Source organism: Rattus norvegicus, chromosome 2 (genome assembly GCF_036323735.1).
Source record: "Rattus norvegicus strain BN/NHsdMcwi chromosome 2, GRCr8, whole genome shotgun sequence".
Classification (NCBI taxonomy): domain Eukaryota; kingdom Metazoa; phylum Chordata; class Mammalia; order Rodentia; family Muridae; genus Rattus; species Rattus norvegicus.
In genome coordinates this window covers 236,315,680-236,340,978 of record NC_086020.1, presented here as the reverse complement: position 1 = coordinate 236,340,978, position 25,299 = coordinate 236,315,680, and the positions used below count along the sequence as shown (strand labels likewise).

The 25,299-nt window shown below is 41.8% G+C and overlaps 1 protein-coding gene across 1 annotated transcript in view; it reads right to left on the bottom strand.

The window, feature by feature from the left end:
- Positions 1-5,762: 5,762 nt before the first annotated feature.
- Selenof (selenoprotein F) overlaps positions 5,763-25,299 on the bottom strand; it is a 32,778-nt gene continuing 13,241 nt past the window's right edge. The window contains exons 3-5 of the mRNA NM_133297.2: positions 18,152-18,215; positions 14,094-14,143; positions 5,763-6,650 (exon numbers count right to left, since the gene is read on the bottom strand). Of these exons, the coding sequence (NP_579831.2) occupies positions 6,519-6,650; positions 14,094-14,143; positions 18,152-18,215 (246 nt within the window). The 3' untranslated portion in view covers positions 5,763-6,518. The remainder of the gene's footprint in view (positions 6,651-14,093; positions 14,144-18,151; positions 18,216-25,299) is intronic.

Sequence of the window (25,299 nt, the reverse complement as noted above, 5' to 3'; positions counted from 1 at the left end):
GATGGCTTCCCTTTTTTTAAAAAAAAAGATCTGTTGTCTTTCCTTGTAACGTGTTCGGTGGTTGTCTAATTAGCTGTCAGTACATTCTAGAAACAGCCAAACATAAACACAGCCCCATGCGTTCTCCTAATGAGGAACACACAAATGTGCTGAAGATACCTAGGGTAGGTGGCTTTGAGGAAGATCTGAAGTCCCAGATGGCCAATCTTGGAACTCAAGACTATACATGGAACCTAGAACAGTTGGGACGTGCGCTGTGCTTTTCTCTGTGAATCCTTGTACTTGAAGGCTAATCAGTCAGCAGTGCACTCAGCGTGAGTCAGTATCCTCTGGAAAGCCTGAAACAATGGGACACATTATGTAAATTCTGTGGACTTCTTTTCTATTTTAAGGAACTGACTCATACAGTTGGAGGGGCCAGGAAGTCTACTGCAAGCAGGGCGCCTAGTAGAATATTTCGGTCTTAAGTCAGGTATTTACAGAGAAGGCCAGTAGTCTAGAAACCCAGGAAGGGTTTCTATGCTGCAGACTTAACACAGAATTCTGTCTATGTAGGAAAGCCTTCATCTTTGTTCTAAGGCTATCCAACCATTCTTAAGGGCATCACCTACATTACAGAGGTCATTTTATAAATGCTAATCACACCTGGAAAAGTACCTCTGTTTGAAGAGACTAGGTACTGTCATCTAGTCAAGCTGATACATTAAAAAAGACATTAAATTGTTAAACGTAGATTGTATTCCTGAAAATAATACTAATTAAAGATAAAGTGATCAGATAGGCACAATTATTGACAAGTGCAGGAGTGAGTGGATGTCCCGCCTTTGTCCTGCTATATGGCTGAGGGCCTTAACCTGAGCTTAAGAGATAATCATGTTATTCCTCTCCTGTCCACATATATACATAATTTAAAAAAATCTTTAAAACATACCTGCAAAATTTGGCACCTGCTGTACAGTTTGGATCTTGAATGCCTCCTCCCTAAACCCTAGAGTTGGATGAAGGCTGTTTCTTGACTTGTAGTGAGGTGGTGGTGCCTTAGGAGAAGCCTGGCGGTAGTAAGTTAGGTCATTGGCTGCAGGCCTGGAAAGGAATGCTGGGATCCCAGGCTTCTTTTTCTCTTTCCCTCCCAGCCACCATGAGAGGGGCAGCCCTCGCCTGGGTGTTTTCTGCCGTGATGCACTGCTGTGTCAGGGACTCTAAAGCTACAGGCCGAACACTGTGGATCACAGTACATGAAACCGAGAGCCAAAATGTCATCTTGCCTCCTGGAAGTTGAGTATCTCAGGTATTTTGTTATAGTGTGGAATGCTAGAATCATGTTCCTTCAACTGAGTCCCTGGTCTTTCCCTTGAAGCTGGGTTTTATAACCCTTTGGGTAGCTATGGCTTTTCTGGGCCCATGCATTGAAGGACAGTGGTCCACACAGCAAGCTTATTTTTGGAGCCCATTCAGCATCCTGGGAGAAAGCTCAGACTGCGTAGTGAAGACTGATAGCTCTCTGGGGTGAGGATCTATCTCTGAAGAGGGGCCTCACAAAACAGAGGTGATCTGCTCTCATGGAACCCTGCTTACAGGACAGATGTGTGGGTACGACATCCTGAGTAGGTTTGGGGGTTACTTATAGGTCCAGCCCCTATAGACTCATGTGTGTGAATGCTTGGCCCGCAGGCAGTGACACCATCAGGCCTTGTTGGAGGGAGTGTGTCACAGTGTGGGTGGGCCTTGGAGGGCTCCTAGGTCTAAGCTTTGCCCAGTGCAGAAGATAGACCCTCCTCTTGGTTGCCTTTAGGTGGTCATCTCCTCCTCTGTGCTGCTTTCAGATCAGGATGTACAATTCCTCTGGCATGATGTCTATATTTCCCACCACGGTGATAATGAACTGAACCCCTCAAACTATAAACCAGCTCCAATGAAATGTTTTCCTTTATAAGAGTTCCCTTGTAGTATGACCAACTTAAGCTTATCCCCCACCAGCTTACAAATAAATGAGCCTCAGACTACGGTTATTTTATTTGGCTTTGACAATTACTGGGGGGGGGGGGCACCTATTCTCTTCTAACTGCTGTCCTGGCTACCTCCCCAGCGGTGTACCTGCCGTTTCCCCTGGTCACGTGCTCATGGTCCGTCTCCCCTCATGGTGACTTCCTCTTCTCTCATTCTTCTTCTTCCTTCTCCCTCTGGTCTTTCTTTACTCCTCTGGCTTCCCTACCCCCACCTACTTCTAAACCCTCAGTAATCTGCTGTAGCCCATTTTATTTAACCAATAATTTTAAATCAAGGAACAAGGTTTGCACAAGAAAATCTTGTAAAGTTGAGAATTCACTCATAGGCCTAGGCCTTTGGGTACAGAAATCACAATACACAGTAACACAGCAAAACTTGACAGTGTCTTTTCACAGCAATGGATACCCTAAGACACTGCTGCAACAGAACCTTGGCGTAGAGGGTTTGGCTAGGGGGTTCAAATCATTGTTTATAAGCTCACATTGGGCAGGAAAAGGTAGGTAAGTTCTTCAGTCTGGGCTGTAGTCATTATCTAGATTCACGAGCCAGGAAGAAAGGAACCAGAAAACAACCCAGCTAGAATAGATCTCCAGATTTGGAATGGCCAAAAACGGTTCCTGATTTAGATCAGACCAGACCTGGGCTCTTGGGTTGAAACACTGGCTGTGCGGTAGATGTGACAGCTGGTGCATGCTTGTAACCAGCACCCCAGAAGTTGAGGTGAGATCCCAAGTTCTAGGAAGATCTAGATTTGAGATTCATGTTGGTGAGATGTCAAATGTCTGGAGTCAGTCAGGAGGCAGAAGCAAGAAGATCAGGTGACCCCAGAAACTCAAGACCAGCCTGGACAACAAAGGAGACCCTATGGAAATAGACAAAATTCCCTTTGTTTCATGAAGCTAATAAGTATTCTAAGGGTTGAGCTTATACGAGGGAACACAGGAAACTCAATTTAGCATTTATGCTTACGTTTGTTTTCTCTCAAAGGAAGTTGAGTAGTTTTAAAAGGCAAATTGGGAAAAGGACACACAGTACATTTGAGGGTCCTAACTGATGAGATGACCTTCAGTAAAAGCAGGGGACAGGCATCGGTGATCAATGGTGGGGTAGCAATGACAATGAAGTTTGTCCACCAACCTTACAGCTGAACTTGCTTTGTCATTCCCTTACTTACGGCTTTGTCTTGTTTTGAGAGTTTGGAATACAGCTAAATTCTTAAGATGGCATGCACTGTCACCTTTGCCTCCTCCCCTGGGTCATTTCCTATCACTTTCCTTCCTGGGCTGTCAGACATGTTGACCATCTTTTGGGTGTGGGAAATGGGGCGGCTGGGGAGATTGCTCAGTTGGTTAAGTACTGGCAAGCACAGGGGCCCGAGTTAGATGCCAAGTAACCGTAAACCAAACCTAACCAAACCAAACCAAACCCCAACCAACCAATCAAACAAATCAAAAAACCTAGACATGGTAGTGGGAGTGGTGTGGTTGCAAGTCCAGTGCTGGGGCTGCACAGGCCAGTCTACCCAGCCGTTCACAGCAACCGAGGCTCTGCCTTTATAAACAAAAGGTTAGGGACTGGGGGTGAGGAGAGTCAACCCTATCTATGCACGCACACCTGCACAAACATGCGCAAACACACACACACCCCTTTCTCCCAGGTCAGAGTGGTTGTTTGTAATGACCAGAGGATATTTTCCATTCTTTTTCTTGACAACTTTTGTTTATCTTTATGCTTCAGTTTGTCCTATTCTCAAAGATCCCTGGCCACATCTGTCTCCTTTGTACTTTTCTAGTTAATGTTATTATTTTAACCATAATTGTGTGCTTAGCTGTTTAAAGGTTTCCTCTGATCAAAGAGTGAGTACAACCCATGTGGTTTCACGACTGAGGCTGGGGAAAGAAAAGAACAGAGAGCAGAGAAGGGAAACGCCAGGCAAAGATGTAAAGAAAGCCCCTGGGTGCAACTGCGTGGAGGAAGTTCTTAACTCATCTAAAGGTCCTGGTGCTATGACCACACAATAAGGAATATTTCCTTCAAGAGACCAACATATGCCAGGAAGCTGGGCGGTGAAATACCTCTTTAGTGTCAGTACTTGGAGGGTGAGGCAAGAGGCTCTGAGTTCAAGGCCAGCCTGGTTTACAGTTCCAGGACAGCCAGGGCTACACAGAGAAACCCTGAGTTGAAACACACACACACACATCCCACCACCCCAGGACATGCAGGAATTGCTGCCCTTCCGGAAATAATTCACTCTGGGAATTTTTAAACTTCCTACACATCAAACACTGGGCCTCCACTGGAGTCATGACAGGACTTGCCTAGCATATGCAAATCCCTGGAGCACAGCCTCAAACAGTAACAGGATATAATAAACAATTCTATTTTCACTCTTACGTAAGACAATAAAAACCACCACACTCTGAAACTAACTGTACATGGTTGGAGCACATAACAGATACTCTCTGGCTATAACGACATAACACTATCCTTACAGTCCCTGGTGGGACTGGAGCAGCGTGTGACGATGGAGAGGACATGAGGAATGACTGCTAATGGGACAGGGTTTCCCTGTGGAGTGTTAAAATGTAGAAAATCCATACCACAGTGAGAGCCGTGCAATTCTGAACATGGTAAGAGGTCATGGGACTGTGCACCGTAATGTGTACACTTATTGAGTTCCATTTCAGTGATGCTGTGTCCGGAAGCACAGTTGACCCCTATGTTCTTAAGTGTCAGTTAGTGAGCACAGCCTCAGGCCTCAGGCCTATCAGCCTATGCACACGCAAGCCATGCATCTCTACTGTGCTTTTGAGTTTAGAATCAATCGACTTCCAGCTCCTCAACAGGGTAAGACCGTTCTTGCTCACAGGTCCTTATTAAAAATCTCTGCCAAATTTGGGGAGATGACAAAAGAGTTGAAGTTATTAGTAACAATATGAATAAACTCAACGAAACTTCAGGAATTGGGGGTAAACGTACTTTTTAGAACAGTGTATACTCCTTGGTAGGCAGGAGTTTGTCTCTTTAAAAAGCTGATCTTTTTTCAACTGGCAAAACCCACTTTGAATTAGCTGGAAACTTTGAACTAACGTGTAGGACTGAGCAGATACCCATCGGCCACAGCTCCTGAGAAGCTTGGAGCTGATACTGTGGGTTCAGACTCTTGTGATCTCCCATCACTTGAAGACAACAGACCTTTCAGGCTTCTTTTTAGCAATTCTCCCCGTCCCCACCCCCCTCCCAGTCAGATACTCTTTTAACTGACCCTCCCTGCCCGGAAACCAGACCAATGTATTTTCTATGTCAATGCCAGACGTTCTTTTTTGAAGTTTCATTCTTCAATACCTCTATTCTTCTGTCTGTGGTGGCAACTTCTCTGTCCACAACCGGCTTAATCTCCCTCTTGTTCTGAAATAGCAATAACCACTAAGGAGAGGGCACACTCACCAAGACTCGAGCTGTCAAAGCACCGCCCTCGGCATCACCACAGTGATCAAAAGGAGCGTCTGTTGCCCAATTTCTTATACTGTTCTCAGGAGCTTAATCCTGCAGGGCTATAGGACGTCTTACTGACTTTATAAAGACCAGATTTTAGATGTCACAGGACAAAAGACAGCTGGTAATTAGCAGCCAATCTCCGCTGCTTATACAGAAGCTACTGAGTTCCATATAGTACAGTCGTTTCTGTATTTTGGCTTAAAAGCGAGCTTGTATGAAAAAGAATGGACTGAGAAACACGAAGGGACAAAGCAGAGTAATTTAAACTCAAACATATTTGAAAGTTTTTATTTATATTTTGGTCCTATACACGAACATTCTTAAATGGAACTCTTCTGTAAGAATATTTTAAAAATAAAAATTTGCCAATTATCAGATCGACACAAACCCTTAACAAAGGTTTTCTGTGTAATCCTCATTAATGCAAACCTTTATAAGTATTACATTCTTACTGTAGATCTTCAGTCTGTTCTGTAATAATAAGGCTATAAAAATTGTATGTGGCACATTCATTACAAACTACAAATACTTCTGCTAAAAAGAAAGCTGGGCACTACAGGAGCTCCAGGCTCTGGGGCGGGCGTGCTGGTTTGCAGTTTTCTGTCACTTACTTTCAAAGAGCACATAGCAAGGGAGGCACCTCCTTTATTAACTCCTCCATTTAAATTCTGTTGTTTGTAAAACTGGACCAATTATCACCAACTATTATTAGCATAATTAACCAGATGCCTCTTTACAAAGCATTTCACTGGTGATATCAGCAAGTGCAGAAGAAGAGAGATTTCTAAGAGTTGGGTTTGTTAACCTTGCCAGATCCTTAACATTATGGGCTGTGGGGCTACTTCAGCTTCGAATCAGAAGACTGATGCCGCACATAAACGATGACCACTGTAAGCATGCAGAACTAAGTGATGGTGCACGTAAAACAGAGACCACTGTGAGCAAAGCTAAGGGGTTTCCTAGGAGCAGTGACAGCTCATGTGGTAAGTGACAGACGGACAACTGAGCACGGCTTATATGCGTTCCAGCTTCTCGCTCAGGAACTCTTCCACACTGTCTGTGTTCCACTTGAGGATGCTGAGCTCTTCAGCAATGTTCCCGTTGTCGTCCAAAAGCTTTAGTACAGGGTCTGAGCCTCGAACATACTACAAAGACCAGAGACATCGACATCACTGCTTAGAAGGCTTTTCACTCTTCACCAGGATCAAAATACTGAATTAATCATGCGAATAATTGAACACTTTTTACATACAACATTAGAGTTGGCACAAAGCCTTTCTCAGCAAAGACTCAAATGTGATTTCATAAATGATAATAATTAAGAAAAGGACATGTTACTTCAAAGAGAATGTCTTGGGACAGGAACGGTTTAAGCCGATTTAAGGCCCACTGTTGGAAATGGCTCTCTCAGATCCAGTAAACTTAACACTTGACGGCGGTGACAGACAGACAGAGAACAATGTATGAAGATAAACTGAACATACTTATTGAGATCAACTGCTCCCCAATTGTATAAAACAACAATTAAATGTAGGAGTGATGAGCAAGGAGTTCATAAAGCTCCTTGCAGCCCCTATGCTTGTGTCTCTCAAGATTGACTTAACGATGTCCTATGAGTGGATGGTGAGCGAGCACACGTCATGTCTGTGCAGCATCCCCAAGGGCAGAAGAAAGAGGACAGAGTCCTGGAGCTGCAGTTACAGGTAGCTGAGGGTGGCTATGCAGGTGTGAGGAACTACTGAACCTGGGTCCTGCACAAGAGCAGCAGGAGTTCCTGACTGTGGAGCGGCTGTCTCATCCCTACATGCCTCCATTTTTACAGTTGTGACTCGGTATGAGGTAAGTTCTGATAGTCAACATCTTACTTTCTGTAGTACCTGAGGAGCCTGGCAGGAGTTCAAACACTTAGTTTATTCCCAATTACTTGTGGGGATTTGACTAAAGAGTCAATACTAACAATACTGAGAATGATGCCCAAACATTTCTAATGAGGCTACTATAAACTATTTCTAGAGTTTTAAATATTTATTTCAAGTTAGTCTTTATCCAAAGCCCCAAATAGGTTAGTTTGACTATAATTCAGTGACTGAATTTCTTAACAAAGTTATTAGCGGCTCAAAGCAGCAAGGTGTAAGAATGCTTAGCATAGGCAAGACTGGCTAACACTTGAAAATGAATTCGTGTGCTCCTTACATAAACAGGGAAGACAAGAGGAACCACAACAGACACACAAAAGGCATTTGACAAGACAGAACCAGAACCCATCTAAACCCCCACCCTCCCAAACGCAGCAACATTAAGCATAGAATGCCTTCACCTCAGTCGCCAGAAATGGGTGCTGACTGATGGGACAAGTATACACGTCTCAGATACTGCAGAACACAGCCAGCTTTCTCTCTCTCTCTCTCTCTCTCTCTCTCTCTCTCTCTCTCTCTCTCTCTCTCTCTGTTTTTCAAGACAAGGTTTCTTTGGGTAGTCTTGGCTGTCCTGGAGGAGATCTGCCTCTGACTCAGCGCTCTCTCTCTCTCTCTCTCTCTCTCTCTCTCTCTCTCTCTCTCTCTCTCTCTCTCTCTCTCTGTGTTTTTCAAGACAGGGTTTCTTTGGGTAGTCTTGGCTGTCCTGGAGGAGATCTGCCTCTGACTCCTAAGTGCTGGGATTAAAGGGGTAGACTACCATACCTGCCTTAGCCAAGTCTTTTTTAAATTTTTTTTTTATTGAATATTTATTTACCTTCAAGTCTCATCACTTTTCTTGGTTTCACCTTTGGAAACCCCCTGGATCCCCCTATCCCATCCTGACCCCTGCTTCCATGAGGGTGCACTCCCACCCACCCACCCTCTCCTGCCTCCCCACACCCTGGCATTCCCTACACTGGGGCATCCAGCCTTCACAGGACCAAGGGCCTCTCCTCTCAGGGATGTCCTACAAGGCCATTTGCTGCTACATATGCTGTTGGAGCCATGGGTCGTTCCATGTGTACTCTTTGGTTGGTGGTTTAGTCCCTGGGAGCTCTGGGGGGTCTGGTTGGTTGATATTGTTCTTCCTATGGGGTGGCAAACCCCTTCAGTTCCTTCAGTCCTTTCTCTAACTCCTCCATTGGGGACCACATGCTCAGTCCAATGGTTGGCTGCTAGCATCTGCCTCTGTATTTATCAGGCTCTGGCACAGCCTCTCAGGAAACGGCTATATCAGGCTCCTGTCAGCAAGAACTTCTTGGAATCCACAATAGTCTCTGGGTTTGGTGTCTGAATGTATATGGGTTGGATTCCCAGGTGGGGCTGGCTCTGTATTTCCTCCCTGGAGTATTTTGTTCCCCCTTCTAAGGACTGAAGCTTCCAGACCTTGGTTTTCCTTCTTGAAGTTCATGTGGTCTGTAAATTATATCTTGGGTAATCTTGGCATTTGGGCTAATATCCAGTGAGTGCATACCATGTGTGTTCTTTTGTGACTGGGTTACCTCACTCAGGATGATATTTTCTAATTCCGTCCATTTGCCTAAGAATTTCATGAAGTCAATGTTTTTAATGGTTAAGTAGTGTAAATGTACCACATTTTCTGTATCCATTCTTCTGTTGAATGGCTGGGTTCTTTCCAGCTTCTGGCTATTATAAATAAAGCTGCTATGAACACAGTGGAACATGTGTCTTTGTTATATGTTGGAACATCTTTTGGGTGTATGCCCAGGAGTGGTATAGATGGGTTCTCAGGTAGTACTATGTCCAATTTTCTGAGGAACCTCCAGGCTGATTTCCAGAGTGGCTGTACCAGTTTGCAATCCCACCAACAACAGATGAGTGTCCCTCTTTCTCCACAACCCCACCAGCATCTGCTGTCACCTGAATTTTTGATCTTAGCCATTCTGACTGGTGTGAGGTGGATTTCAGGGTTGTTTTGATTTGCATTTCCCTGATGACTAAGGATAATGAACATTTCTTTAGGTGATTCTCAGCTATTTGATATTCCTCAGTTGAGAATTCTTTGTTTAGCTCTGTACTCCATTTTTTAATAGGGTTATTTGGTTCTCTGGAGTCTAACTTCTCGAGTTCTTTGTATATATTGGATATTAGCCCTCTTTTGGATGTAGGATTGGTAAAGATCTTTTCCCAATCTGTTGGTTCCCATTTTGTCCTAATGACAGTGTCCTTTGCCTTACAGAAGCTTTGCAGTTTTATGAGGTCCCATTTGTCGATTCTTGATCTTAAGAGCATAAGCCACTGAGGTTCTGTTCATTTCTCCCTGTGCCCATGTGCTTGAGGCTCTTCCCCACTTTTTCTTCTGTTAGTTTGAGTGTAGCTGGTTTGATGTGGAGGTCCTTGATCCACTTGGACTTGAGCTTTGAACATGGTGATAAGCATGGATCGATCTGCATTCTTCTACATGTTGACCACCAGTTGAACCAGCACCATTTGCTGAAAATGCTGTCTTTTCTCCACTGGATGGTTTTAACTCCTTTGTCAAAGATCAAGTGAAAATAGGTGTGTGGGTTCACTTCTGGGTCAATTCTATTCCACCGACCTACCTGCTTGTCTCTGTACCAATACCATACAATTTTTATCACTATTATTCTATAATACAGTTTGAGGTTTGTGACTATTGTGAAGGGTGTTGTTTCCCTAATTTCTTTCTCGGCCTGTTTATTCTTTGGTTAGAAGGCTACTGATTTGTTTGAGGCAAATTTATATCCAGTCACTTTGCTGAAGTTGTTTATCAGGTTTAGGAGTTCTCTGATGGAATTTTGGGGGCCAGTTAAGTATACTATCACATCATCTGCAAATAGTGATATTTTGACCTCTTCCTTTCCAATTTGTATCCCTTTGACCTCTTTTAGCTTGATGTTGGTTATTGGTTTGCTGTACATGGCTTTTACTATGTTTAGGTATGGGCCTTGAATACCTGATCTTTCTAACACTTTTACCATGAAGGGGTACTGAATTTCTCAGCATCTAACGAGATGATCATGTGGTTTTTATCTTTGAGTTTCTTTATAGAGTATATTACTTTGATGGATTTCCATACATTGAACCATCTCTGAATCCCTGGGATGAAGCCTACTTGATCACGGCGAATGATCCTTTTGATGTGTTCTTGGATTGGCTTTAGAGAATTTCATTGATTATTACTGCATCGATATTCATAAGGGAAATTGGTCTAAAGTTCTCTTTGTAGGGTCTTTGTGTGGTTTAGCTATGAGTGTAATTGTGGCTTTGAAGAATGAATTGGGTAGTATTCTTTTGTTTCTATTCTGTGGAATAGTTTGGACAGTGTTGGTATGAGGTCTTCTATGAAGGTCTGACAGAATTCTGCACTGAGCCCATCTGGTTCTGGGCTCTTTTTGTTTGGGACACTTTTCATAACTGTTTCTATTTCTTTAGGAGTTATGGGGCTGTTTAAATGGTTTATCTGTTCCTGATTTAACTTTGGTACCTGGAATCTGTCTAGAAGACAGTCCATTTCCTCCAGATTTTCCAGCTTTGTCAAATATAGGCTTTTGTAGTAAGATCTGATGATTTTTTTGAATTTTCTCAGATTCTGTTGTTATGTCTCCCTTTTCATTTCTGACTTTGTTAATTTGGACACACTCTCTGTGCCCTCTGATTAGTCTGGCTAAGGGCTTATCTATCTTGTTGATTTTTCTCAAAGAACAAGCTCCTGATTTTGTTGATTATTTGTATAGTTCTTTTGGTTTCTAATTGGTTGATTTCAGCAGGAGTTTGATTTTTCTCTGCAGTCTGTTCCTCTTGGGTTTATTTGCTTTTTTTTTTTTTTTTTTTGTTCTAGAGCTTTCAGGTGTACTGTCAAGCTGCTAGTGTATGCTCTCTCCAGTTTCTTTTTTGGAGGCACCCAGAGCTATGAGTTTTCTTCTTACCTCCTTTCATTGTATCCCATAAACTTGGGTATGTTTTGTGTTCATTTTCACTAAATTCTAAAAAGTCTTTATTTCTTCCTTGACCAATTTATCATTGAGTAGAGCGTTTTCAGCTTCCATGTGTATATGCACTTTCTGTTGTTTTTGAAGACCAGCCAAATCCAGGGTGATGGCAGGATGCATGGGATTATCTCAATCTTGTATCTGCTGAGTCCAGTTTTCTAACTGGTTATATGGTCAATTTTGGAGAAGGTACCATGAGGTGCTGAGAAGATGGTACATCTTGTTGTTTTAGGATTAAATGTTCTTTATGTGTCTGTTAAATCCATTTGGTTCATAACTTCTGTTAGTTTCTCTATGTCTCTGGCTAGTTTCTGTTTCCATGATCTGTCCATTGATAAGAGTGGGATGTTGAAGTCTCTCACTATTATTGTATGTGGTGCAATGTGTGCTTTGAGCTTTAGTAACGTTTCTTTTATGAATGTGGGTACCCTTGCATTTGGAGCATAGATATTCACAATTTAAAGTACTTCTTGGTAGATTTTTTCTTTGATGAATATGAAGTATCTTTCCTTATCATTTTTAATAACTTTTCATTGAAAGTTGATTTTATTTGATATTATAATGGCTACTGCAGGTTGTTTCTTCAGACCATTTGCTTGGAAAGTTTTTCCCAGCCTTTTATTCTGAGGAAGTGTCTGTCTTTGTCACTGAGGTGTGTTTCCTGTATGCAGCAAATTGCTGGGTCCTGTATACGTATCCAGTCTTTTAGTCTATGTCTTTTTTTTTTTTTTTTTTTGGTTCTTTTTTTCGGAGCTGGGGACCGAACCCAGGGCCTTGCGCTTCCTAGGTAAGCGCTCTACCACTGAGCTAAATCCCCAGCCCCCAGTCTATGTCTTTTTTATTGGGGAATTGACTCCATTGATCTTAAGAGATACCTAGGAATACTGATTGTTGTTTCTTGTTATTTTTGTTGTTAGAGGTGTTATGTTTGTGTGGAGATCTTCTTTTGGGTTAGTTGCAAGACTACTTTCTTGCTTTTTCTAGGGTGTATTTTCCCTCACTGTGTTGGAGCTTTCCATCCATTATCCTTTGTAGGGCTGAATTTGTAGAAAGATGTTGTGTAAATTTGGTTTGCATTGGAATAACTTGGTTTCTCCATCTATGTTAATTGAGAATTTTGCTGGATATAGTAGCTTGGGCTGACATTTGTGTTCTCTTAGGGTCTATATGACATCTGCCCAGGATCTTCTAGCTTTTATTGTCTCTGTTGAGAATTCTGGTATAATTCTGATAGGTCTGTCTTTATGTTACTTGACCTTTTTCCCTTACTGTTTTTAATATTCTTTCTTTGTTTTGTGTATTTGGTGTTTTGACTATTATGTGACAGGAGGAATTTATTTTCTCTCTTCTATCTTTTGCATTCTGTTATGCTTTTGTCTATGACTCCTGTTCTCTTTCCTAGGTTTTCTATCTCCAGGGTTGTCTCCCTCTGTGATTTTTTTTTTTTATTGTTTCTATTTCCATTTTTAGATCCTGGATGTTTTTGTTCAATTCCTTCACTTGTTTGGTTGTATTTTCCTGTAATTCTTTAAGGGATTTTGTGCTTCCTCTTTAAGGGCTTCTACTTGTTTACCTATGCTATCCTGTATTTCTTTAAGGGAGTTTTTTATGTCCTTCCTAAAGTCCTCTACCATCATCATGAGATCTGATTTTAAATCCAAATCTTGTTTTTCCTGTGTGCTGGGATATCCAGGATTTGCTATGGTGGGAGAACTGGGTGTTGATGATGCCAAGTAGACTTGGTTTCTGTTGCTTAGGTCCTGTGCTTGCCTCTCGCCATCTGGTTATCTCTGGTGTTAGTTGGAGCCGTCTCTGACTGAAACTTGTCCCTCCCATGGGCCTGTGAGCCTGTGATCTTAGGAGTGAGAGCACTCCTGGGAGACCTGCTCTCTCTGGGCAGGATTTGGGTAAGGAAGGCTGTGGGTCAGCCTTAGTTCTGGGTGCAAATGGAGACTGGAACGACCCTGTCTCTGCCTGCTCCATGGTTCCTGTGCCCTCCTTGCGGGTTCCTCTTCGGATAGTTAGTGGAGAGAAAGTGAGATCTCTCCTGTGGGCTTAGGAGTGAGAGCACTCCCGGAAGACCAATTCTCCCAGGGCAGGATTTGGATATGGAGGGCTGTGGGGCAGCCTTGGCTTTGGGGTGCAGACGGAGACTGCCTTAGACCAGTCTTAGTTACATTATCTGGACCTTGTGACTGGTTCCATGTGAGGGTAATGGTTAGCTGAGGCTCAGCGTTATATTCACTGTCTTACTGTCTTTAAAAACAGACTTAGTTTTAAATATATACATGTTTAAATATAAATATAAATATATAAATTTAAATATATATGTATGACAAAAACTGTGGGTAAAGATTAATGATCAATTTACTGCTGACAGCAAGAAGTTGTAAGATTAAAGGCACCTAACCACTTCCATATTTTGACTAAAGCAAGCTCATATGAAAAATGAAAATGCACCACAAAATAGCATATTTAAAGCAGAACAAAATAGTGCTTTCAATTTCAGCCAGTGCACACCACTCCATATAACCCAGTAGGTTATGGCGAGTGACTTATCCTGGGAGCACAGGGTCAATGTCAGGGCAACACTTGACTCAGCTCTTCCTAAGTCACAAAGTAGTCTTTAAATTAGAGGACCCCCAGCCTGGTCCCTTACCTTGATCTGTAGACCTCTGAACAGTTTGGGTTTATCGCTTCTGACAAAAGCTTAAAAGAGAAAAAGATACAAACAGGTCACGTTTAAATCCCAGCTACCTGTGAAGATTACTCCAGATGTTAAAGCAAACAAGCCTACCTGAAAACCAAGGGAATTTAAACAGAAGATAAAGAAATGTAGAGGCACTCCCATTTAAACATTTAAGACACTGTTTCAAATTAACCAGTAGCTCAAATTCCAGTGGTAGTTTTGTGGGCCTGACAGATGAGAGCAAAGCTCACCTGTGAATAGCGCAGGGAGTTCAAAAGAAGTATGAGAAATCAGCTCACCAATGTGTGACCCCCACCCTGTAATAGGCACGCTGAGTCAGAAATTCCCTAACAGAAATAGCTGTAAGAACTTTCATGTGATGAAGGTACCAAGCAGAAAAGTAAGGGTGGGGTGATGGGGATGTGTGCACGGGAGGGCTGTGTGCACGGGAGGGCTGTGTGCACGGGAGGGCTGAGCACACTGGAGAGATGAGCACACTGGAGGGATTCATGCATTGGAGGGCTGAGTGCACTGGAGGGTACGCCGGTGTGGGTTATTCAGTGGGAACTGTCAAGTACTTCGAAAGAAATGGGGCTTATGTCATCATATATTTAAAATATATTACAGATGGAATAAAAATGTAAATTTGCAAAGATATTTATTGGATATTTATATATGGCACACAGCAAAGGCAAAGACAGAGAAACATATATAATCTCCACCTTATAAAGTCTCTAATCTAGTTTAGAAAACAAGATAGTAAACAAATAACTCCCAAGACTGTGGCTAAGTACTAAAAAGAAGGGGCTTGGAACACTATCAAAGTTTACAATACAAAGAACTTAAGGAATATGAAATATAAAATTATATTTTGCATGGTCCTAAGGAAAATGTTTTACAGATAGGATTACTTAAAAATAGGAATTTCAGGGCAGCAGAACACTGCCATTAGCAAAATTCAAGAGTAAAAATGAAAAAAAAAAAAATCAAGAAGTCTTACAAATAGAGAGAAAAAGCAAGTAGATTGAAAATAAAAATGTGATATGGCCAATAAATACTGTATCTTACCCTTCCAGACTGCCTAATCTTATTCGAAGGCCTGCAGAACACTTCCTGCTATTCAAGCCACTTTCCAACTGTGTAAGAAACCACCATAGCAAATGGACCATTTTAAATCTTTCCTATACGCCAAGCAGAGATGTGAGTACATTAATAAGTCTATTCATTCAAATGTCTTTTAATGGGCTGGATTGAGTGTACAGGCTTAACAGGAATGCCATGATGAATCACTAATGACCAGTCCAAGTAAGTTTCCTCTTCTGCTGCACACAGTTCCAGAAGCATATTCTGAAAGAGCACAGTACTGTAACAAGCCAGTCATGCTTCACAGGCAGTGAATGACGCTTTCAACAGTCATTTGAGAATGTATATATATATACATTGTATTCCACAGACTACACGACAGCATAAGTTCTTTAAGACCAAGAAAGCCATGGCTTTCTTAGATTCCAAGAAATAAAGATAAAGGTGCATTGTTTGCTTTCTCTTATTCTGGTTCCTGGATTTTGTACATAATATATAACTTAGTCTGGAAATAACACAAAAGTCCAAGGAAAACTGTCTAGGGGAACCAAGGGACCAATGGGAGGGGCAAAGGGTGGGGTGTGCTCAAAGGACGTTACATACCAGTATGAAAACGCTACACAGTGCTGTGAACAATGAAAATTTACTCTCATTCTCTGTGTCTCCCCACCTTGTCCGACGCCAGCACAACTCCAGGCTAGCACTCTGTGTGGCCACTCTACCACCAAACTGTACCCCAGACCAAATGCTGTTAAATTACATAAGAAATACTTCTGAGTTCAGAGAAAGATTTTACTATGTTGAAGTGACAAAACAATGGAACTAAAGAACTCAAAATTTAAAAATCAATTTGAAGATAAAATAATGTCCCCTCTTTAGCATAATTTTTTAAAAATTTAACCTTATTTTTGATTCTTCATGAATTTTCCATCATGCACTCCAATCTCACTCATCTCCCTGTGCTTTGCACTTACCCTCTGCCCTTGAAGCCTCCCCACCAAAAGAAAACAAACAAACAAAAACAAAAAAACCAAAACAGACCATTTAAAGCCCCCAAAGAACTTTTCTCATGTCAAACAATTCATTATTAAAATCTGACGTTTTGTAGGCGTCAAAGCAGTCCCTCCTGTTGGGATGGGAAAGAGACTGATCAGACAGCTCCACTGACTGCTCTCTGACTGCGTGCGCAGGGGTGCAGGATGAAGCTTGGCAGCAGAGTGTGGGCACAGCGTGTGCAGTAGCCTGAGTCAGCCTTAGCACAGAAAAAGTCTGCTAAAAAAGGCAACAAATGTTAGCCTGCAGTCAGTCAGGAATAAAAATGAGTTTCTCAAGCCCAACGCTCTCAGCTCTGATGCAGTTGTGGTCTTACTCCACAATATAAAAAATATAAATATAAAACATAGAAAATATAAAATGTGCCTAGTCAGTTGGGAGTGAGGAAGTCTTACGATGCTTTGTAAGTTACAAGAAAATTTTGACAGTGAGTTTTTATAAAAGGTTGGCATTTGAACGTGACATTGTTATTTGTTGTGTCCTCTGGTTTAATCATTGCACATCACAATCATATTTTGTGTGCTAGAGGTGTTGAATAGGAAAACAAAACCACAGGAGCCTTTTAAGAGGATTTTTATTGGGGGTTGGGGATTTAGCTCAGTGGTAGAGCGCTTGCCTAGCAACCGCAAGGCCCTGGGTTCGGTCCCCAGCTCCAAAAAAAAAAAGAAGAAAAAAAAAAAAAAGAGAATTTTTATTTTTTGGATTCTGGAAGAAGACATCTAAATATCTTAACTTTTAGGATATAAGAAAAACACTAGTGGCCACCACTTTCTACCTGAGCTCAGCAAGCCTAATTTGTATTTTTAAGGTAGTTTCACGATAAATCTAAGTAATGAAGGGCAACTGAGAAATTCTACATGAATTTAAACACCAGGCATGCACAACTGTAAGCTTGGCACTTAGGAGACTGAGGCAGGCACCGAGGACTTTTGGGTTTGTGTTAAAAATCAAAACAGATCAGGTGTCCATAAAGAACAGTCATGTATTTCAACTTAAAAGGAAAGCTGCCGTGACCTCAACTCCACCTCACACAGGACCCAGCCAGCCTGCTGGCTTACTGCGAGACTTACCGAAGCACCACCACCCAGAACTAAAAGGAGTTTCTTCAAAAAGGATTCCATTTCATAAGCCTGATTTTCTTAGCTCCTCTGTGTGTGTGTGTGTGTGTGATTTTGAGACAGGGTCTTCCAGGTAGCTTTGGCTGTCCTAGAACTCATTTTGTAGACCAGGCTGGCCTTGAACTCACAGTGACCTGCCTGGTTCTGCTTTTCAAGTGGTGAGATTAAATTTAAGTGCTGCCATCACCTGCGCATTCTTAAAGCTGCTTTTCACGGTAAGCAAGCAAGAATAATGGAATAGCCTTAGTGAAGGCTTCCTGGAGATGTGAGGCCACATCATGGTTTGATGGCTAATTGCAAGAACAGACTTTGAGAATTATTTTTAACATATCTATCACTAAAATTACCTGTGAAGACACACACTGCACGACTCTCCATTGTCTACTAAATTCTGGGTTAATTCTCTTCTTGCTGGTTTGTCAAGCTATAAAGGACTTGTCTACCTTAAGTCAATATTTTATAACTTAGACTAAAAAAATCTACTAGAATGTTAAAGGAATTCTGCTTCTATCTGCTAAAAGAAAAGCCTTCCTAAAATTTATACCCGACAGGAGTATAAATAATTTTAAATAATTTCATGCTTTCTATTTTAAATCTAACTTCTATATGTTGTATTTGTGGTCAGCATCAAGTCCTATTAAGACTCTACCTCCAGAAAAACGAATTGAAAAATTCATATATATTGTTACGAGTGTGCTTCTGAAAATCCATGTTGCTGGGAGTATTTAGTGAAATTAACCTAATAAATGATGACTTTAAATGATTGCTACAGACCTTGGACTTGAGGGAACCTCCCCAATTTTCATCCACAGACTTCAAGGATGGCTCCTGCATACAGCTGTAAAAGGAAAACCAGGAACGTCACAAATTGGAAGAGTTATGGACCTGGCAGATAAGGCTCAGGAAGAGAACACTTGCCCAGCATGTGCTTCTCTGGCTTCATCGCAGGCAGGACGGTGAGAAGCACCACAGTGCAAACCGTGGAGTAGAGCAGCTATATAGAACTCCCTACCCCCAAGTGCCAAAGCACAGTAAGATGATACAGTTCCAGACCAAGGAAGGTCAAGCTAGAGTTTAAAGGCTCTGTAATAATGGTTTCAGTTACCCAGGCCAACTGCAATCTGAAAATACAAATGCAAAACTCCAGAAACAAACATTTAAAATTAGCTGTGTTTTGGCAGCATGCTGAAATATTACACTGTCCTGCATAGAAAATGAAATTGCTTTTCCAGGGTATCCATGTTACATGTTGCCCACTCCTCAGTCACTTAGCGGCTGTAGACAATACAGACTCGCACAAACTTGTGCTGAGTTAACACATGCTCAAAGATCACGTCACTTCCCATGCCTGAGCATTTCTACACTGAGTGAATTCCGCTAAGAGTCTTAGAATGTATTCCTCATAATAAAGATGAGGCACATAAACTGTATATTGAATGGCTGAGGGACATCAGCTGTATCTGGAATAGACTTGAGACAGCAAGTTGACATTGAGCATGACGATGAAATTTCTTAAAAGCTTTTTATTGCTTCTTTGTGAATTTCACACCATGTTTGCTCAACTGTTTGCTCTGCTCTTGCAACCTTCTCCTAAAGAGAACAAAAAAGACACACACACAGACAAACAAACAAACAAACAAAGCAAAGCATAGAAAACATCTATCTGGTCACGGAAGCTGCAGTATGTCATAGTGTGTACCACAGTGTACCCCTCTGCCCACAAAACTCCACTTGCGAATCCTCATTGCAATGAGTCATTGGTCTGGTTTGAGGTCTCTAGTTTCTGTTATAATGAATTTTAATAAGATGCTTTAGGAAGGTCTTTTAATGTCTTTAGAATGCTTTTAACATTATGTGACCAATGGCTGAGAATTAAAAGTCTAACATTCAATATTTTTAGACGGTTTATTTATATGTATCTGAGTCACATGTATGCAGGTGGCCATGGAGACCAGAAAAAGTAATCAGATATGCAGAAGCTGGGGCTCCAGCATGAGATCCTCTAAGAAACAGTTAGTGTTTTTACCTCTCCAGCCCCACTCCCATCTTTGAAAAGTAATGACTGTAGGCAGTACTGTGTAAACACAGGAAAACTCAATAGGAATCATGCAAGGGTTTGTTTGCTGAAATTCAAGTGAAGCAGACTCAATGGGTGACACTACTTCCACAGATGCAGAAGCTGCACGTTCTCTTTGCAGTAAAAGCTCATCAGAGCACTCAACACCAGATCACTGCTATCAAGTACGGAGACATATCCAAAGGTAGCGATCACTTTTTTGAAGCAGTCAAAGCCTAACCATTATTTTCTCTTCTAAGATTTATTTTATGTAAGTGTTTTGTCCCATCAGACTGTCTTGTGGACAAGCCTGTGGTGTACTTTCCTGATTGATGTGGGAAGGCCCACTTCACTATGGCAATGACACTCTTGAACTGGTGGGTTTGGGTCCTGTAAGAAGGCAGGCTGAGGAAGCCACCAGGAGCGAGCCAGTAAGCAGCACTACTCCATGGCCTCTGAATCACTTCTTGCCTGCAGGTTCCTGCCCTTACTTCCTTCAATGATGGACTGTGGCGTGCACCCCCACCCCCACCCAGCTGCTTTTGGCTCTATGTTTTAATCACAGCAATAGAAAGACCGATGACATGTGGATATAAGCCTAGTAGTGTCCTCAGAAGAGGACATCAGATTCCCCAGAACTGACATTATGGATGGTTGTGAGTCACCATGTGGGTGCTGTGAACTGAACCTGGGACTTCTCTAACAGCAGTAAGTGCTTTTAACCACTGACATTTCTCCAGCACCTTGACTTTTCTCTTTACAGGCATAGTCTCAGAAATACAGGGGTCCTAAGAGAAAGAGAGCAAACTTAAGAATATAACACATCCATTTTATTTCTTCTTAGTTTGTAGATGTATTTTGTATGGTCATCTAAGAATCAAACATGGATTTTGTTGTTAAAGTGCTCAATCAGTACTTATTATTTTTAAAAAGAAATCATGTAGACCAAGGCTATCACCTTTGATATAGCAAAAGGCAATTAGCATTCCGATGGTTCTGGATTTCTAGGATTCTATGATTTCCATATTAAAGGTCCTTATGTTTTGGGTTATCACAGGCCCTTGAGACACTGAGGGCCTTTGTGTAAGCTGTTTATGAATTTTCAAACCATTGATGGATTTTAAATGAAGAATTTGGATGATCTATCTGGTTCTTTCAAGCAATAAAACATTAAAGATTAATCGGATCTAAATTTATAAAGGGATTTAAAAAAACAAACAAGATTGAGTTAATGTTGGTTAGAAATGTGGGCTGTAGTACAAGGAGGTGGAGAGCAGTCAGTCAGGAAAGGGACACCAGCAGCACAGGGAGACAGCACTCTGTGCTGTGAGCATGGCTACTCCAAGAAGAGCAAACCAGCCGTGGCTAAGACGGTGGAGCAACCGGGGCAGTGTGCACAGCTGCTATGGAAACGGGTGCCGGTGGCTTTGAAAACTTAGAAGCGCTGTCACCAAGACTCAAGACTTGACTTTAGGTTCTAATCAAAGGGGAGTGCAGCGATGCAATGGTCAGGTGTCCACTGGTCACAGCAGTCTAACTTATAAAGACCAAATGATGAGGCAACTCGTGTCCTCGGACCTCTCAGATCAAGGCATGATGGGAATGTGGTGTCGCACAGCGGACTATCACTCAGCTTTCAAAGCAAGTTCTGATACATGTGGCAGTAAGAATAAACCTTGAGAAAAAAATTCAAGCACAAAAGAAAAGTACCATATGAACTGAACAAAAGAGTGAAGTTCAGGGACTCAAGGGGTGGAATGTCACTGTGTGATGGCTATAGGGGGGGGGTCTCAGTGTCAGATCAGAATGTTAGGGAGAAAGGGAGGCTCCCCAGAAATGTATACAAGATTCTGTCAGTTGAGGAAATAAGCTTAGTAGCAAATGGGGAGGGGCATAGGTTTTCCAAAGCCAGAAGTCTGGGTGGAAGCCACACGAGCAGCAAGTCAAATGTGGGCCGCAAATCTAAGACTAGCAGTTTGCTGCAGCGGCTGGTTTCAAGCTAAGGCCTCAAGAATGTTTTTCTGTTTAGAAGTTCCACTGAACCGGGGTTGGGGATTTAGCTCAGTGGTAGAGCGCTTGCCTAGCAAGCGCAAGGCCCTGGGTTCGGTCCCCAGCTCCGAAAAAAAAGAAAAAAAGAAAAAAAAAAAAAAAGTTCCACTGAAGAAACTCTAAATGCAATGCTTGATTCATTAGAAAGAAGCATCTGGAAAAAGAGAAAGCCAACAAAAAAGAACACACAGCACCATTTGCTGTGCTCATTGAATTTAATGCTAAGGTGATGTGGTGGTTCCTGTGTCACCTCAAGCACGTTCTTGTCACTTGGCAGTATTCTGTCAAGAGAACCACACAAGGTTTGATTTCATAACTTTAAACCCTTGTGGTATGAAACTTGGTACTTAGTCCAACATAGCTTAAATAGTTTATTTCAAGGTTTCTTACACTTGTGCTTATTGCCGTAGTTATTGTCACTAGAAAACATTTACAAATTTACTGTTTTACATTTTACTTCATTGCTCATTCCAACATTTTTCTACATATTTGAAAATTTTGAACAATAAGCTAGTCAGTCATACATGCACAAATAATAAGGGCACTATTCTGATGTGTAATAAAACTCTTTGATTACGCACTCATTCCACAAGACACGCTAAAATATATGTAAACCGCATCTGGTGACGCAGGGTCAGGGGAGAGAGTCTGGGCTACGGTCTTAGCAAACCACTCAGCCATGCTGGCAAACAGACTGCTACACCTTTAAATTAACCATGTGTGTCTTCATTGTCTGCTGAGTTCTTTCTCCAACACTGAGCAAATACTGTTTCTGTGTCTTCAGCCCCTGTACTGGGATTGAGGGGCTAACATTTACCTTAAGTTAGGCTCCAGAGGAAGAATTGTTCTAAATGATAAAATCAATACTACACTAAAAAGCTCAATAAAAATAACATGTTCCCTCATCATTGCATCTTAACTATGGAATCTATGGGGAAAAGGACTAGGTTCCTTGGTAGTAGGATTTGCAGAAACATGAACAGAATTCCCCTGCAAATCTAAGACCATATACTGGCTAATGGTATTACATTAACTTGACTGAACCTAGAGTCCATGGAAGTATGCCTCTGGCAATTTACATTTGGCTTACCGAGGTGGGAAGAAACAACATAACTGTGATTATCGCACAGTTGGTGTGTTAGACTGCATGACCAGGAGACTAGCTGAGCACCTCCACGGCTTCCACCTGCTCTCTGACTCCCGGCTGCCTCTCTGTTGCCTGTGGTTGCAACTCTTCTGGAAGAGTGCTTTCAAACAGTAACAGGTTATCGGATACAAATGGCCATTATTGAGAAGTATCTATTTGTGCCACTAGTTAGCACTGTGTTAGGAACCGTTACACTGAATCTGAGCTGTTGCCAAGTATCACTCATACTCTAAAATCCCTCTGAGAAGAACGCTTTTACGTAACACTTAGGATCATCTGCTAAAGATACTTATACTTCCTTTCCTTTGAAGAAAGCAGTTTGTGAAGGCTCTGGATGGGAGAAAAGTGAAGCTATTTTAAGCAGCATGAAATTTCTTTAGATTACAATGCCACGCAGTTAGCTTAGTTTCCTCTTCAGCCTTCTGTGTTTTACACAGTGGTAGCATTGTGTCTCCGAAAGGTTAGCACTTGAACCTGCTACCTAGACAATGTTGCATGCTGAAATTGGCCAGAGTATTTCCTTATGAATTTAAAAGAATCACTTTGATGTACTTTTTCCCAAATTAATGAAAATTATGTTATTTAAAACCTTTTTTGGACCTTAGCTACAGTAAGAACAGGTAATATAGTTTTGAAAAACCATCAAAATGATCAGGAGTCACACTGTGGTAAACAGAAAGATGGGAGATTAGGTGATAGTAATCTCCATTATGATAACTATCCTTGTTAACTGAAGGCTCAACAGGGACCTTAAGGACATTTGGTCTTTCATGTTCATTTTTTTTTTTTTTTTTAAAAAACAGAAGCTCTGTGTGGCAAGATTTAATATCTGTATTTTCTAGATGACATCAAACAGTGTTGTGGTTTAGAACTTTGGGCTTGCTAGTCAAACTGGGATGAGTCTGGTTTTGGCACCTAAATGCTCCAGAACTTTTGGGCAGCCTGTGATCTAATTTTCGTTTGTTTATTAAATAGAGGTCAAAGTGCATTTCAGGCTTTTTCTGAGGACTAAACCAACAGTGTAGAGTAAACACATACGATACAACCAGTGTAAACATTCAGAGAGTAGACAATCATGACATAACTGAAGAGCCTGGGATAATAATGTGCTAGCTCAAAGTTACAGTCAGTGGGGGGGGGGGGTGGGAGAGAGAAAGGAGGGGGGGAACCTTCAATTCTCTCAGGGATACTTTCCAATGTATATGTATATGTTAGTATTATCCTGCTTGAGATGCATGTATGTACATACCTGGTGAGCTAAAGTTAGTCCAATCTCAAGAGCACAGTGAAGCAGACAGAGAGGGCATTCAACTATATCCGTAGACATATTTACTATGTGCAATATTAAAGTGTGGTGCCATAAAAATAACGGGAGATGGACTCACACAGAAGGACTCTATCTCAACTTAATCTGCACAGCTTCTTCCGAATGAGTGAATAAATGAGCAGGTAACACATCATTCATTACACAGTGCTCTGCTGAGTTGTGGTTGAGGCTGGGGATTTAGATCAGTAGCTGATCAGTGTTTATGCAAAGACCTGGCTGGAATGGTCCTCAGCACAGGGAAGGGAAAGGAGAGAAAAGAGAAAAAGAATAGAAAAAAAGACAACCACCAAAGAACAAAAGACAAAACAAAAATGCTCCTCCCCAAGCAAACCTCAAACAAAAAAGGGATTCAAATTATTCTGAAACCACTAAAATCTGCTACCAAGTAGATTAAAAAGTCACTGTTGAAGCTCAACAGTAGTGCTTGCCTAGTGAGTGGCTCTACATTCCAGGTTTTTGTTGTTGTTGTTTTTGTTGTTGTTGATTGTTTTAAGTCAGGCTGGGTGGTGGTAGTGTGCCTCTTTAATCCCAGTACTTGGGAAGCAGGGGCAGGAAGATTTTCAAACTAAATTCAAGGCCAGCCTGGTAGCGAGTTCCAGGACACAGAGAAACCCTGTTTTGAAAAATCCAAACCCAAACCAATCAACCAACCAACCAATCAAAAGAGAAAGAAAAAGGAATGAAGAAACAAAGCATACAGAAAAGCACAGGGCTAGAGGTTAAGAAAGGTCAGAGGTTAAGAACCAGAGGACCTAAAATGCTGGATGGCTACCAATCTGTAATTTCACCCCAGGGGATCTGACATCCTCTTCTGACCTCTTCAGACACTTGGACACATTTGCATATACACATATAGACACATACGCAAAGGCAAATCTTTAAAAAAAAAAAATCCAAAAAGCAATACTGACTCCCAGTGCTACGGCTTAAGGCAGTTTCCTAGCAGCACCACCCAAACCTTCCTTCAAGATCTCAGGCGATCCAAGTTATTAGAAGTGCAAACCATATCATGTTCTTTACTGACATCTAAACACCTGGGAGGATGGGGGCACTGAACTCTTGGTCGGTATCATTCACACACACCATCTGTCCCACGCTGTGGGAGACACTGAAGTCTTTGCGCTCACAGCGGGCACCAGGGAACCTGGAATGTTAAACAGAGGGTTGTTCCTTCAAAGGAATAACCTATTATCCTCCTGGAAAGCTGGGAGCAGACACAGTTAGTAGCCTGGTGAAGCTTTTGCTATCTGTGTGGTAGAGACAACACCAGATCCTCCCCTAAACCCTTACCTTAATTAAGCTTAGCAGTTACTGTAGAGACCCCATCTTTATGGAAGGTGTTA